Source organism: Temnothorax longispinosus, chromosome 2, assembly GCF_030848805.1.
Source record: "Temnothorax longispinosus isolate EJ_2023e chromosome 2, Tlon_JGU_v1, whole genome shotgun sequence".
NCBI lineage: Eukaryota > Metazoa > Arthropoda > Insecta > Hymenoptera > Formicidae > Temnothorax > Temnothorax longispinosus.
This window is the reverse complement of record NC_092359.1, coordinates 17,929,212-17,944,253: the sequence shown is the minus strand read 5'-3', so window position 1 is coordinate 17,944,253 and position 15,042 is coordinate 17,929,212. Positions and strand designations below refer to the sequence as shown.

The window sequence follows — 15,042 nt, the reverse complement described above, 5'->3', positions numbered from 1 at the left end:
GTAGCGCCACAACCGCACAATATCGCGCGTCGATTAGAACTTACTTACAGGCGCGATATCACCGTAGGTCGTATCCGCCCCGTAGTTAGGCGATGCAAATCGGATGTATCGGGATCAACGGATTACAGCCGCCGGCGGTTTTCTGAGCTCTCGACGCGGAATCCAGCGACGGCGGCGGCGCGGCGGTGACGACGGCGGTGGCGCGATATCGGCCAATTTTTACGAGCGCGACCGTCGATCGTAAATTTCAGCACCTCGCTTCGTTAATCATCTAATTTATTACAGATGATCGTAAAACCGCTGGCAGCTCGTTCGCAGCTAAATGGAGTATACGGGGCATTACGCACAGCCACCGTCCGAGCTGAACTTCGCGATCGCTTGCATAGTTAGGATTTTCATATGGACATCGTGATTATACAGCCGTATTGCGGTTAAGAGATATTTCGACAAGAAAAATATTTTCTCTTGCTCCTGAGAGAAAGTAATTGAGAACTTCTTCCTCTCTCTCTTTCTCTCCCCTAAAATTTTTTCTTTTCTTTCTCCGGTTATCACTCCTTTTTTCGCCGCAACACGCTTTACTCGCGAAATCGTATAGTCAAGCTTACGGCTACGACGATTTCACATTTCGCCGCCTCTCCACGGTCAATTTCGAAAATTATCGGTTACTTGTGAACCACCCACGTGTTCCTTCGTCGGCGTGAAGTTGGCGAACGCGAGGAACAAAAAAAAGAGTTTACGAGGTAGAAGAGAGAAGGAGGCTGACGGCAAACGAAGACGAAGGGTTCGAGGACTTCGAGGTGTACGGTTGCACGCGTGAAATCATTATGCAAGAGCGAGTAAAACCAGACTATCGACGCGTCCTTATTTGCAGAGAGCAATTTCGCGGATATTCGAGAAGGAGAGAAAAAGAGCGTCGACGGAAAGGATGAGGGAGGACTAAAGGAGGGAATTGACGCGGATTATCGCCGGACAAAGTCGAGCCACCCACGTGGCCGGAGCCAAGTGCGGCTAAACGGTCAACGTCCGTGCCCGCCATCCCCATGGACAATGGGGAAACGCGCGGCTTCGTGCTCGCATCACGTGGCGATCTGATAATGCGCACGCGATGATGATTTCTCGCGACGCGACGATCCATCTACGTCACCTACGTCAAGATTGTCCCATATGAAGGAGAGATTCGCTGGAATGGGACACAATCGGCTGACTAACCCTCTAAGTCGCTATAAATTTTCGTGAAGCTCCCCGATACAGCGTGGAGTATATCTTATTTAAGAAGATTCATTAAAATTAAAGAATTTATTACGAGGAAGCGATATATAAAAGAACAATCCTTCGTGATGCGATCCATCTACGTCGGGCAAATTGTCTCTCGCCAAGGGGATTTAACGGGCCGGTGTGTGACTGGCGTGTGTTATAATCCTGCCGGTACCATAAATTTTATTAAACTTTCGGCATGACGAGGATCCTGATACTCACAATTCCATTTAGGAGAATTCGTTGAAACTAATGAGATTTGCAAGGGAATGTTTTTAATCGTACCGCTTTTTACGCGAGGCTTGATTTTGTATATTTTAATATTAATCACAGCAAAAAGAACGCCTTTTATTCCTCACCTTATATCTGAAATAAAACGTCATGTTTCCTATATATGGATGCATAAATCGCGACTCTTTGTGATATAATAAATAGGCATTAGTAAAAAAGCATTATTAATATATATATTATACTCTTTTAAATGTAATGAAGAGGTTACTATACGGTTAAACTTCCTATTCGCCTATTTTTTTTAAATCTAAGCATTTTTTTCTAACTCGCAACTGCTCGTGACGAGAACTAGACGTTCCACAGATAGGGAAATGCTAATAATTCTCATTGTGTGCTATTTTTACTGCAGAGTGTTAAAAATAGCGTGTCATTTACATTGTTGCTCTCACGAGCGGCCCTCTTCCTTTATCTAATCTTCTCGGGTCGTTACGGCAGGCGGCAGGCGTAATCGATTTGTCCGGAGCTGTGCATCATCACGTTTTATAAAAAGGTCAGCTCGCTGACGCAAGCCGTGTATTGGAGCTAAATAACGGAAAGGACCAATTAATATTAACATTCCACCGATCAGCAAACTTCACTCAATGTTTTAACGGTTATGCATCTATTTCCCAAGTTGTTGAAGCTCTTACCGACCACCCAAGCTCGTCGCGATCGATCTCATACAAATTCGATTCGATTTAGATAGAAAACAGACTAATCTATTTGGACGGCTATGCTGCGGAAAGCGTTACAGAATACCGACAAATGGCGAATAGGTACACAGAGAGAAACCCGTGAAATTTAAAGTAGAACGCCTCTCGGCAGCCCCTTGTACGACGAGCGTCCGGAAAACGCTATTATGTCGTCCTTTGAAGTCGGCATACTCTAACGTATACGTTAATACGCGCGTGACTCGTCTTTGATCTCTGACCGAGTGAGTAATTAGATGCATCGCGCATGCACGAAATTGCGTACGCGCACGGGCGCACTTGGTAAAAGCTATGTGCGCAAAGGACTCTTCCCCGCCGCCCACCGACGGCGTTTACAAGCGCGTATGCGTGCAGGCACGCATTTCCTCTAGCGAGGGAGCCTTATCAGATCCGACGCGATTTATCGTCACAACCCTGCCGCTTTGCGGCAACTTGTATTTTTCGCGTAATCTCTCCGTCATCGTCGGAGATCTTTCGCGGATCTGGAATTAGTGCCTCGGCTTCCTCGGAACAGCACGTGCTCTACGACCGCACGGAGCATCGAATGCCGACGTTTAAATCCGCCCGTCGCCATCGGAGGCAAAATTAAGTGAATCGTATAAGGCGTGGCGATCGGCGCAATTAGTTTTTACGGCCTTCATTAGCGATGCGTAAGTTTTAATTATTATTCACAGAGAAGTATTCCAGGAGCGGAATATTCATGCGTCCTTAATCTTTAATGGTTATTATAAAGTCCAAGTCGGCCAAGTACATACGTTAATCTCATTCTTCGCCCTCGTTCGTGTTTCGTCTTATTAGTAAAGTTCTCGTTATCTCGCTTTCATTTTTGTATTGCCAGTAAAAGATTTAAAGGTATATGCATTCAGTAAATATGCAGAATGCTGAGAGAAAAAAAACCGCATAGTATATGTATTTAATACATTTTTGTTCATTTGTCAATGCTGGATTTGTCAACTCTTTATAATCACGAATGAATATGTGACTCTTTCTGTTGTACAGAGATTTTTACACAACACAATATCTATACTTTACCGTCATGTAAGTATAAAAAGAATGAAAATATTATATTTCAAAGGAAACATTTTCTATTTTACATATTTGTGCAATGGAAAATAATTTTACATCGATTATCGCTTTTAAATCATCTTTAATCTTCTTTATTTACATATTAATAATTTTACATCGATTATCGCTTTTGAAACACCTTTAATTTTTTTATTTACATGTTAATAATAATCAAACATGGCAATTTCGCTCGCACGTTGTCATGGAACGAAATTATATATGACGAATTGCGTCCCTGCCCGCACACGTGGTGCGCGATTGCGGTGGCAAAGAGGGCAGGAAAGGGGGGGTCTCGCGTAACGCAATTATCCGTATTAACATAGCCGGCCCGGTGGTCCGCATCCGCGGTAGCGTGGCGGGACGTACGCAGGATCACTTTAAGGTAGTGTGCGGTATCTCTTCGAGAGGTAGTACAAGGTAAACGCGGCACGGCACGACCACGCTCCATCCTCGATGCAATTTCGACCCGGAGCGTATTATCCCCGCCAGCGCGTGACGGAAAATTGATAAAGCGGAGTGAACGCTACCTGCGCCAGCCAGCGGGTCTCGGGGATCGTGGAAGTCGCTCCTGAAAGATTGACGAGCGTCGGTGCTCGTCGTAAATGATGCGCGTCGAGCAATTGATATCTAACACTATAGTTGTTCCACGTCGCAAAGCGACTAAGAGAATTGTTTTATTATTTATTTAATAACTGAATAATGGCACAAAATTATGACGTTTGAAATAACGCAAGATGTTAATACCTTGTCTATCTAAAATTATTTTTAGTTTAAGGAAATATTTTTGGAATGTTAAACTTCAAGCTGTTGTTACAAAATAAACCGTTAATATGTTTTTGCTAACGGAGAAATTTATTATTATAAAAGTAAGATTTATTAGAACAATTTAATAAAAGATTGCCGATTGAGTTGGAATGAAGTTCCCCATAAAATCTATTACATTTTACGTTACTCCCACACTTCTATCTAAAAAAATCGATTGCAAAATCGTAAGGATAAATATGTAAGGTGTGGCTAGCACGAACGAAAATAACGTGAGCAGAGAATTAAAGACGTAAGAGGAGGCAAGGAAGACATGGAGACGCTAAGAAAACAAGGAAGCAAACTGTTGGCAAGAGGTAGAATCCTTTGGGATCGTTAAGCAAAGGAAGAATGCCCGGTATGCTCTTCGCGACTCTTCCTTCTCTCAGTATCCTCCATATTTTGCCTTGCCCTTTGCCTCTCTTCTCTCCGGCACGAAGATCGAAGCCTGCTTTACGAGGCAGTCTTGTAAGTCTATCGTTATGCCTTGATAGTACACGTACTTAAATGTGTGTGTTGCGCGCGTGTGTGAGAGGCGTGTATAGAATATTATGGCGTGACATTGCGGGACGTAAAATCGCCTCTTCCCCACCCGACTCGCACGGTGCCAACGAAAAAAAAATATATATATATAAAGCCGAATCGCGGTAAATCTCTACAAATTGCCAGTTGTCGTCGCGCAGGGTGGTCCCTGTTTCGAGGACTCCTCTTCGCACGTGCTTGACAATGGTCCAGAACTTTTTAAAAAATATACGTCTTCTGTTATCCCGCTTTCACGCGATACATTTGTTAGCTCTGCTATTGTAGTCGAAATGATCGCGAAGAGAATAATACATCCATTCACTCTAATCACTTATATTTTGAGGAATATATTATTAAAAATTTAATACATTTTAATTTTATTTATTACATATACATAAGATTGCCGCAAGATATTGGTATCCATTAATTAGAGGAAGTAAATGAAAAGAATTTTTTGATGAAAGTATTTACAAATAATTAAATAACTTTACAAAGTGCCGCGGTAAACAATCATTACCACCACTCGTTTCCTCGAAGTTTCTAATTATTGACAATTCGTGTTGTCGATTCGAAATATCGTGAACGATGCTGAGTTTTGTCGATGCCTGGAGGGTCTTCTAAGAAAAATTCCGGCGGCGCTTGTGTCTAGGTCACGTTGGCCTAGGTTGAATTATGAGTTGCTACCGATAAACATATGGGAGGAAAAAGAAAGCGTCGCTTTCGACACGCTCGATTCGGTAATTATGACACCTCATGCCGACTTTTCGCACCTGCCGCGTACCGGTTTCTCACCTCCCAGGTTGAAGATCGAAAGACTATAAAGGCACTATTATAGTTGCCTTCTATAATTCCTATCTCCATTGTTTCCTTGATTTTAATTTGACAGAATAAAATATTTTATGTGAAAAAGAGAATGAAGGAAATGGAATATCTGGATTAATTTTGATAAGAACCTGGTGCAATTTGCGCACCGAGTTAAGGTGTATTTAATAAAGTCTTCGCATTTCCCTGCAATATCCTCGAGCTCACTTGAATAACTCGTGCCTTGTTATGTGTTGCAGATTTAGCAGAGACCAGGATATTTCGACAAGAAGGGGTCACGACTTATTCTCAGCTGCTTTTCGATGTGGCGCGGCAGCAAGTCGTTGTCGGAGCACGGTACGTATTTTCGCCGCAAGCTTGTCTTCAATTACCGTGTTAATCCACTCGTTTCCAGAACAACTGTTGTCACACATTAACGTCACTTAATTTAAAAAATTACGAAAATACTTGCACAAAGTTATACTCTCCAGTTACTTTAACTGGATATAAACAATATGGGTTCTGATGAAATTATACAGAATTAAAAATGTGTACAAAATTAAATGGATAGTATATTTTACTAGAAATAATATTTGATTTAAATAAAGAAACATCTAATTTTATTTAATATTCGAAGATAAATTGAAAAAATAGAAAACTAGGTCAAAATAATTTATAAAATGCTCTCGAAATTGCACGTTTAAATCTTGATACAACAATAACAAATTGTTAACAAACTCGCTGAAAGTTCTTTCGTGAAATCGTAACTGCTACGAAAATTGCCGATGTTAGAACAAGTCTTCAATCCGATATGAGTAACTATATCACTAATAGTTTTGTCGATAATAACGAGTTTTTAGAAAGCGTTTTGAGATCAGAATGTAATGAGAAAATATTCTCGACCTACTGGCTTTGATAAATATTATCTCTCAATCATATGATAAAAAAGTTTGATCACGCACGAGTGTCACATTTTGGCGCAATAATCACGATTTAACGCTTCGGACTGACATATCAGAAACTAATGAAGCCTGTCGATTTCTACGCATGTTGTTCTTCAGACAAGTTTGAAACTCATAGTCGTCTTCTAATGATCAGAACATTCTAATTATTCCAAAGCTTATCTGCTCTACTTAGGATTAGTTTCACCGACATTTTAAGAGCTGTCCTTCTTTAGCATCAAACTTAGAAAAAAAGCATGTAGCCAATTTCTATGTTAAATTATTCTGTATTAATAAAGTAGCGAGGAAACGATGACGAGGTTTATCGGATTCGCAATAACATATTTTGCAAATGCATTACGAAAAGAGTTCTCTTGGAAGCAGCAATAAAAAACTCGACTCGAGTCGAGAAACTTTTCGATCTGATCTTTTCACACGAAGACTGAGAATAAACGCGGAGCATCGAATATAAATAAAGGCGAACGATTTCGCGAATCGCGTTATAGGACGACGACACGCTCTTTGACGACGTCACATTGCAGACGCAATACGACCCGTGGAAGGCGGTAAACGGCGCTGGATCCCTTCATCCGCGACAGTTTCCAGCAGAGATGTCCTGGCGACCCGCCAAATTGGCTGACATACGGCGGTCTCCCCGAGAGGCGCCGATCCATTTTCACGACCTGCCTGCGCCAGACGAGTCGGCTCGGTTTTATCCCCTCGTCTCGCGACGTGATTCACGAAAGGAACGAGGGGAAAAAATAACGGCGCGCCTCTCGTTGACGCTTTTTACACCGGCGAACGGCTGAGCTTCGTAACGAAGTCGGTCGCTCGCCTACGTGCCGCTCATTAACCGGGAATCATACCGAAAAAGCCGAATCGCCGACTCACGCGCATAAGCATTACATGACCGTGGCAACCTCGCGCAATGCCACTTAAATTGCCAGGACTAATTGCTGCGACGAATTTCGTAATCTTCTTACTTAACTGCGTTATCGCACCTTTTTACTATTCGATGACCTTACGTTTATCTCAGGGCCGCAGCAAACTTCCGCGAGTCGTCGAAATTATCGCGTGACAATTTTAAAATAAATAACGATATGCCACGCTCTTTGCTGCATGTGTTGTCTTGTCTTCGAAACATGCTACATTTTATTCCTTGGCATACGTTTAAGATCTTAACCGACGAAATATATAATGCACGCGAAATGATATCGCGATATTGAGAAATAACAGATGGATCTCGTGATTGCCGATTTTGCGATATGACGTATTACATATCTGATTAAATTACGCGCTACGTGGAATATCGGATTTACGATGAGGCGGCGAGGGAATTACGACGATGAAATTGCCTCTGAAAATCATTGCCGGTGCGGTACGTGCTCGCGCTTAAGCAAATCGTGTTTCGCGCGATTCATTTACTCACGGTAGGATCGAGAATGGCGCGGGCACGAAACGTACCCGCCGGTCGCGCTCACGCTCGTTACAACGCGTTAAAGTACGGGTTCGTTCTCGTACGAAACTATGTTCGGAACAACTTATATGTGATATACAAATTACAGTCTCTCGCGTAGGCGAAACCAACGGCGCTTCCAGGGTCGGTGGAAACTTTTTTGCGGTACTTTCTCTATAGTCGATAAGCCTCATTAGAAGCAGGAAATAACGTTCGATATATTCGAAGAGAAAAAAAAGAGAAATAGAAAACGCAAAAAAAGGGAACGGGCGCGTCGAGTGGCGCGCATATCAAGTAGGCGATTACCTGTCCCACGAAATCGCGTCCTAACCCGTCTATCATTAATAATATTTGTATATACATATTTGTATACGGCGTTTTAACGAGTGACGAGTGGCCCGAGATTGGGAAAACGACAGCGACGTAATTTCGCCGTCTCGCGAGCGATCGAGAACCTGTTTACGTAGGAGCGCCAATTAGCGAAACAGAGAGTGACCGACGAGCACGATTCTCTCGATAGGCGAGCCTTGTCTAAGAAGACGCGCGAAGGAAGATATCGTTTCCGCGAGATTGCGCTTTCGGACTTCGGTGCTTCGAAGTACGTCACGTTCGAACTCCTCCGTGCCCGCGAGCTTAACTCCGAGATATCAAGATGTATCGGAAGGATACTTGGACGACTGGTCCCTCCGGACTGGTCGACCTTATCTATATCTCGCGATTGACAATAAGTTAAGTGGTTAATGTAAAGGCTAATATTAAGTTAAGTGGGCACTTCTGACAACAAAAACGCAAAACTCGAAGCGCTCTGCTTCTCTTCGAATTTAATCGAGGACGTTGATTCTTTTTCTCTTGATTCTCTACTCATTTTTTTAGTATAATACGCGAGGTATAACAACATGATTTAATTGCATGCAAATGACACATTATACCGAATTTTAATCTGAGATTTCAATTTTCAAAAAATATTGAAAATTTTTGAGATCCAGCAGAGGACGTAAAGTTAAAATAATCACCGACCTGCCACGATTGGATTGTAAGATGACAGTCGAGTTGATCAATGAAGCTAAAATTAGCGTTATCGGCATTATTAACGTTGTGTACGACGCTCAGTCGATGCTGATCACGAAAAATGCGGTCCACCCACGCGAGGTAATACGATCGTGCATACGTGCACGCACGACACGAGTGTCGCGAGATCAGACCGGGCCTGGGTCGAACGAACGAACGATCGATCGATCGGTCGATCGATCCGTGGAAAATGGAATACGCCCCCGTACGCCTTCTATTAATAGAACGTCAGTTATTAGCCGCTGCCCACGTATAGCAGCTTTCGTGCGGTTTCCAGCAAAGTGCCGAGCACAGAAAAATATAAAACTGTTTTCAAGTTTGTAGATATTTTTTTCCCTCTAATTTTTCTTCTAATTTTAATAATTAATTAGTTTCAAACATTATTTCTCTAAAATAAAAAATAAAAAATAAAAATTTAAGGTTTACTTATAAATATATGCATCGTTTCGACTACTATTATAGAAACTTGAGACTCGAAGAAATGACAGGCTCTGACATTTTTTATATTCTCACTCGAATCGCAGTGAATATATTATCTACTGCTATTACGCATCATGTTCATACTTCTATCAAACTTTCTAAATAGCATGCGTGCTTTACTCTCTACACTCTATTTATTTATTTATTTGACTTCCAAGCCTTTTCTTGAGGATGACGAAAGTGATATATGACAGCCTTATGCGGATGTCATCGCGGCTCGTAACGCAGTGGTTTCTCACCAAAGGTTTCTCATACAGAGAGAAATTATTTCTGCCGCGTAAACTTCTTGTTTTGCCCGGTTAAAACGACGGCGGCTGGATATATGACGTGACGTGAATAAAAGTTTTTGGGTTTACGTGCGTGAGATTACTCGCGACAGTCGGCCGCAGGTGTTAGGAATTTCATACGTCGCCGCCAACGTGGTCGTATCGTATTTACGATGTTGCTCGAAGTGTGCGAGGCACGCGAAACCTATCCCGACTCTCCATATCGCCGGTTCTCTCTATCTGTCGTTTTCATATCGACACACGCTGCGAAGAGAAACATTCTCTCGAGCATTTTTCCCTCACGATTTAGCGAATTCCTTCGTCCTACTATAGAATCCACGCATACACTTATCTCTAGATAGACTTTAGACTGTCTTCTTACATTTAACATTATTTACTTTAATTTTTAAATCCGCACGTTACATACACGAAATTTTCGACTTTCTCTTTTACCTATAACATTTCCTTTTTTTATCTAAAGGAAGATTTTTAATGGAATGAACATTTTTTTACATCCTATACATATGTAAATATTATTTTTGCGCTTTTTTTAAATTAAATTTTGCATTTTTACAACCTACAGATTTTTTTAACTAGAAATTTCTGCTAATGAGTCATCGCAATGGAATAATTATCGAACAAAAATATCTCATTAATATATTAATCAAACATTTATCTCTGGAATGGTTGACCAATTAATTTCCATCATCAATTCAGACTTGTCTTCTCGGGAACGGTGACGAAACGATTTCACCACGGCCGCGGCCGACCGACACGTCGTCGATTTCGGAAAGTCGTTTCCGCGAAAGATTTTCGCGCGTATTTCGCAGCCACGCGCGCGCCGCGCCGCGCCGTGACAAATCGTTACCGGGAGATTTATCTTGTAGCAAATAAGCGGCCTTATTTATAGGGCCGTGTCGATCGACGTGTCCACCGGTGCAGGTTGTCGCGAGAGATCGAGCGCAGCGGCCTACCGTTACGCCTACGGAACCTGATTTTGGTGCGTCGCGTCCGTCGCGTCGGCAGCCTTCGGCCGCATGCAGCATGCCGCTGCACATGTCGTCCTTTTATTATTCGACGCGAACGCGAACATTACTACACTTGGAGACGTAGAAATCTTCGATAACGGGCTTACATACTTTCGAATATGAGCGTCGCGGAGGTTGTGAATAAGCGATGATATGAGGTCTGAATATTTATAAGGTAACTGATGGTGACCAGCGGTTGATACCGTGTTCCTACTTCAATAAAATCAAGATATACGATATTTTCTTTCTGTAGACAGTCGCGTAAAATTTAATATTGTCTGAATTTGCGCGCGCTTGTCTACAGCTGAAGTGTTTCTGTGACTTATACTCTTAAAATTTGTGTAAACATCACACATCACACGTGTCTCTTATCATGATTTCTCTTTATATTATGATCTTTTAAATAACGTGCCATAAAAAAAATATATTTTTGAGCTTTTGTACAATAATCTTTTGCCGTATTTTTTATGCCGATCGACCGCGACGTCTGGATTCACTTTTTTAGGCAAGTCGCCAAATTTAGGACGAGGTAAAAGCGGCAATTTCTGCCGATTCGCGAAGACGCACAAGCTGCAACGGGAATAACAGAGACGTTGCCCCGTCACGGCTCGAGCATAATAATTACAGGTTGCGATTTTTCGAGCACGCCGTTTCCGAGGTGGTCTGGGAAGGTTGTGAGCGGTAGGAAAAGGAAGGTGAAGGAGGGCCGACGGGGGACCAAGGCACAGGGATGGAAAGTGGAGAATGTCACAGTCGGCGCCAGCGTGTCCTGCGCGTATACGCAATAGCTCTCTCGCTTGTCCGCCGACAGCCCCGTCGGCCGTATATCTCCGCTTACACGCGCAGAATGCGCGTATGTTTATGTAATGCGCGCAACGTGACGAAAAACCGGGCGTGAAACATTACAATTTAGCTCGATTGCGTTGATCAATTGTGATACAACGCGATATTGTCCGCTCCCCGCGGTCAGCTGGAAGCGAGAGGCTCAACGAGCGTGGCGTTTCGAGCAAAAGAGCACCTGAAGCATCGAGTAAAAGTGATCGCCACCTTTGATGCATAATAGATAGGTCTCTAGCTTCCGCGCGAATTAATCCTATATTGAAGAAAACATGAGAGCGATGTTCTTGAACGGAAACTTTCTCAGCGAGATTGAGATATTCTTGCCACGCTCTTGCCACGATTATAATTTCAGAACGTGTTCTCTGCGAAAGTATTTATGTCCGCGATATAAAAAAATCGAGCGTTATATTAAAAATTATAAGCTACACTGAGATTCTTGAGATAAGAAATTTGTAAAATCTCTCGTTCCCATTTCTCCAGTTTGATAAAACACATTTCTTGTTTAAACTAGACATGCTCTTTATTATTAACAAAACAGAGACACGTTTGCTTTCACATGGCATTCCGATTTTCTATTCTACAATCCCAAGAGATAATGTTCGTTTCACTGCAACTCTTTCGCGCGGAATCGATTTGTAGCGGCATACCGAGCTTAATTATCCTTTCGTTAGTCACGAAGAAGTATTGCGGGCTATACCACCGCACCACTGGAAAGAATGAAACTTTATTGTTCGAAGGAGCGGCGACCTCGTTTAACGATAAACGGTCACATCCGCGATGTGAAAGATATTCTACTCATTAAAGCGGCACGGAAGAGCGCGCGTGTCATTTAGCTTTTTCCGCCGTCTTTTCGGAGCAGAGATCGCGCTCCGGAGAGAGATTCGCGAACGCGGCGGAAGACGTCGCGTCGTCCCGCTCTTTATCCCGGCCGGCGTCCACTTTTTCCTCCTCGGGAAAAACGGCCGTGCAACGTCAGTATACACTCGCGCCGAGCCGCTTCCAAACAAGAGGGAGTACGGATAATCGAGGGCACGGAGGACAAAGAGGACAGATAACGACGGTTGTTGCGACGCCGTTCACGTTTACAACGCGACGAAATAATAGATTCGAGATCACGAGCGATGTGCGCGGACGAGCGAGCGCCTCGTTCTCGTCGCACGAGTCATCTCGTCTCTATAGAGAAAAAAAAATATGGCGATAGAATTTATTATTCCACGAGGCGTATGCCGGCCGGCGACGCGTCACGAAGAAACTCGTCGAGCGCGCCGCTCGTCGGGTGCACCTTCGTGTTTCGCCGACGTGTTTCGCATCGCGAGAGATCCCGTCTCGGATGCTGTTGTTAACTCCTCCACGATGAAGAAAAGGAGGCACGACCTCCTGTCCGCGGGCCCTCGGCAAACATTGAACGTTTGCGATTGGTAGGATTACCGTGCCGGTGCCTGGACCCGCGAGCGGGTTCTCCAGCCCCCGAGTCGGACGTCGGACGTCCAATTTTGTACTTGTCCTTCGGGCCGAAGAGAGCGGACTTGCGTAAGAACGAGAGCAGCTCAATATTATACCGCACATTACCTCTCCCTGAAGCTTTTACAGAACAAGCAGGATAATGGAAAAAGGCCGCAATTCTTCTCTCATCAAGAACAAAATAACGAGGGTTTCGACAAACAGACTCTGTTATGTCACATTACTGTTGTGTTTTTTATACACGTCCCTTTTAGATCTGTAATATTTATAGAATAGTAATGTTAAAATAATTGATCTTAAACTCGCATGTTTCTTATGATAATCGTGTCGCTAAATCACTGTCAGTAGTACATACAGTTTAAAAATAATATTTAACAAGATATCATATATAACAACACTTTCATGTAAAATGTGAAATATCACGTGGATTATATAGAAAGTTATATTCAGCGTGTATACGCGTCCCTCGCGTATATGATTAAATGTCCCTGTATACCCGTGAAATATTCCTCGGTAGCGTAATATATCGTCGAATATTTCACGGAATTTTAATGCACGCGATCTCTCGCGCGCGGGCGGTATCCCAAGAGTGCGGTGAACCGCTCGTTGAATCCTGCTGATAACGCTCGTCCGATTTACCAGGTGAAACTCACGCTCAGATCGTTCGATCAGTGAGAATATCGCGTTCTATCCGCATACGCGGGGCCCGGCGGCATGTGTAATCGTGGGCCGTAATGCCGACCCACGGATAGAGCCCGGTCGAGTTAGATATCACCGAGGTGCAACTCAAAGGCCTTCTCCGGAAAGGACTGCAGAATTCGATGAGAGAAAATATGCATCGAACTGACATAACGCGAGCGTGAGAAAACCAGCACGAGGCTCCTTCCGAGTCAGCTCGCTCCCAAGGATCTCGAGACCACGAGTCCGAGAATGATGGAAATTAAATGTAAATATAAACCGAGAGATTCCAATTATTCATTAAAATCATATGTTTACGTAAGAAAGAAATCGTTGCACACGGAGGCATAGATGCCTGAGCGAAATTCGGACAGGTAACGAAGTTATTCCATACGTTTCGAATTCAACTCGCCCTTCAATCCCATTCACTCGCCGCATAATTGCGCACGTTTCTAGCTCGTTCCCTCCGACACGTTCCCTTCGATCGTGCTCGCTATAAGTTCACGCGATCGAATACAAGTGCGCGGTGCGCGTGCGGGCGTGCATACGTTCGTGCGTGCGTGCGTGCATGCACTCGCTCTTGCCGCGGTCGTTTGTCCTGAACGCGCGGCGTGACTCCGCACTCCGCTCGCGAGCGCTCGCTCGCTCGGCGCCACGATTTGCATTCCTACTTAATTCCCGTGTGCACCAACCATGACGTCACTCGATCCCGAAGCTTATCGAGCGGTCTCTCGGTCGCTGACAGGTAATAGAGAGGCGTATCGATGGATCGGCCGGCGTACCGTCGGTGGTTCTCGAGAGGGCTTTTCTTTCCCTCGTGGAATCGTGCGATAAAAAGAAAAGGGATTTATATACGCGTGGACAACGCGCGACAACGCGGGCATCTATCCCCATCGTAAATAATTACGTTTATCTCTGAGTCGTCTCTGTAGCGTCGTTCTGGAAAGATAGTTGACGTACCTTTCTAACAGAATGTTAGTTAACTTTGATCACAATTTCGCATTCTTCGCGGCTCACAGAATCCTGCAGGATGCGCGCGCGATGGACTTGCCTTTCTTCATGTTGTACATGAAGTTTGATGTCTGTGTGAAATTTCTAAAGACTTTCGACACAATGAGTGCTTTCGATCAACAGCTTTAATAATTTGCACGCTTGAGTTAAAGTTTAATCTTACCCAAAGTCTTGGTCGATCGTATCAATCTTTAATAATGAGCCTTGGAGCCTTGGCCGCAATTTTGCACTTTAATGTATATGGTGTATAATAATAATACGTTACCGTTCCGCTATATTTTCACGCATTGATCACATAATTTTCGTTCCTCACGGGTACAATTCTATTAATATTAATTGGCAATTCTCTCACGTAAGCAATCACTTTATAATATAATATTATGTAAGACA

At 43.4% G+C, this 15,042-nt stretch overlaps 1 protein-coding gene across 2 annotated transcripts in view; it reads left to right on the top strand.

Moving 5' to 3' along the window:
* Window positions 1-15,042, top strand: part of Sema5c (Semaphorin 5c) — a 94,506-nt gene that overhangs the window by 65,240 nt on the left and 14,224 nt on the right. For both annotated transcript variants that reach the window (XM_071797991.1, XM_071797990.1), the window contains one exon: window positions 5,684-5,780. In XM_071797991.1, the coding sequence (XP_071654092.1) occupies window positions 5,684-5,780 (97 nt within the window). The remainder of the gene's footprint in view (window positions 1-5,683; window positions 5,781-15,042) is intronic.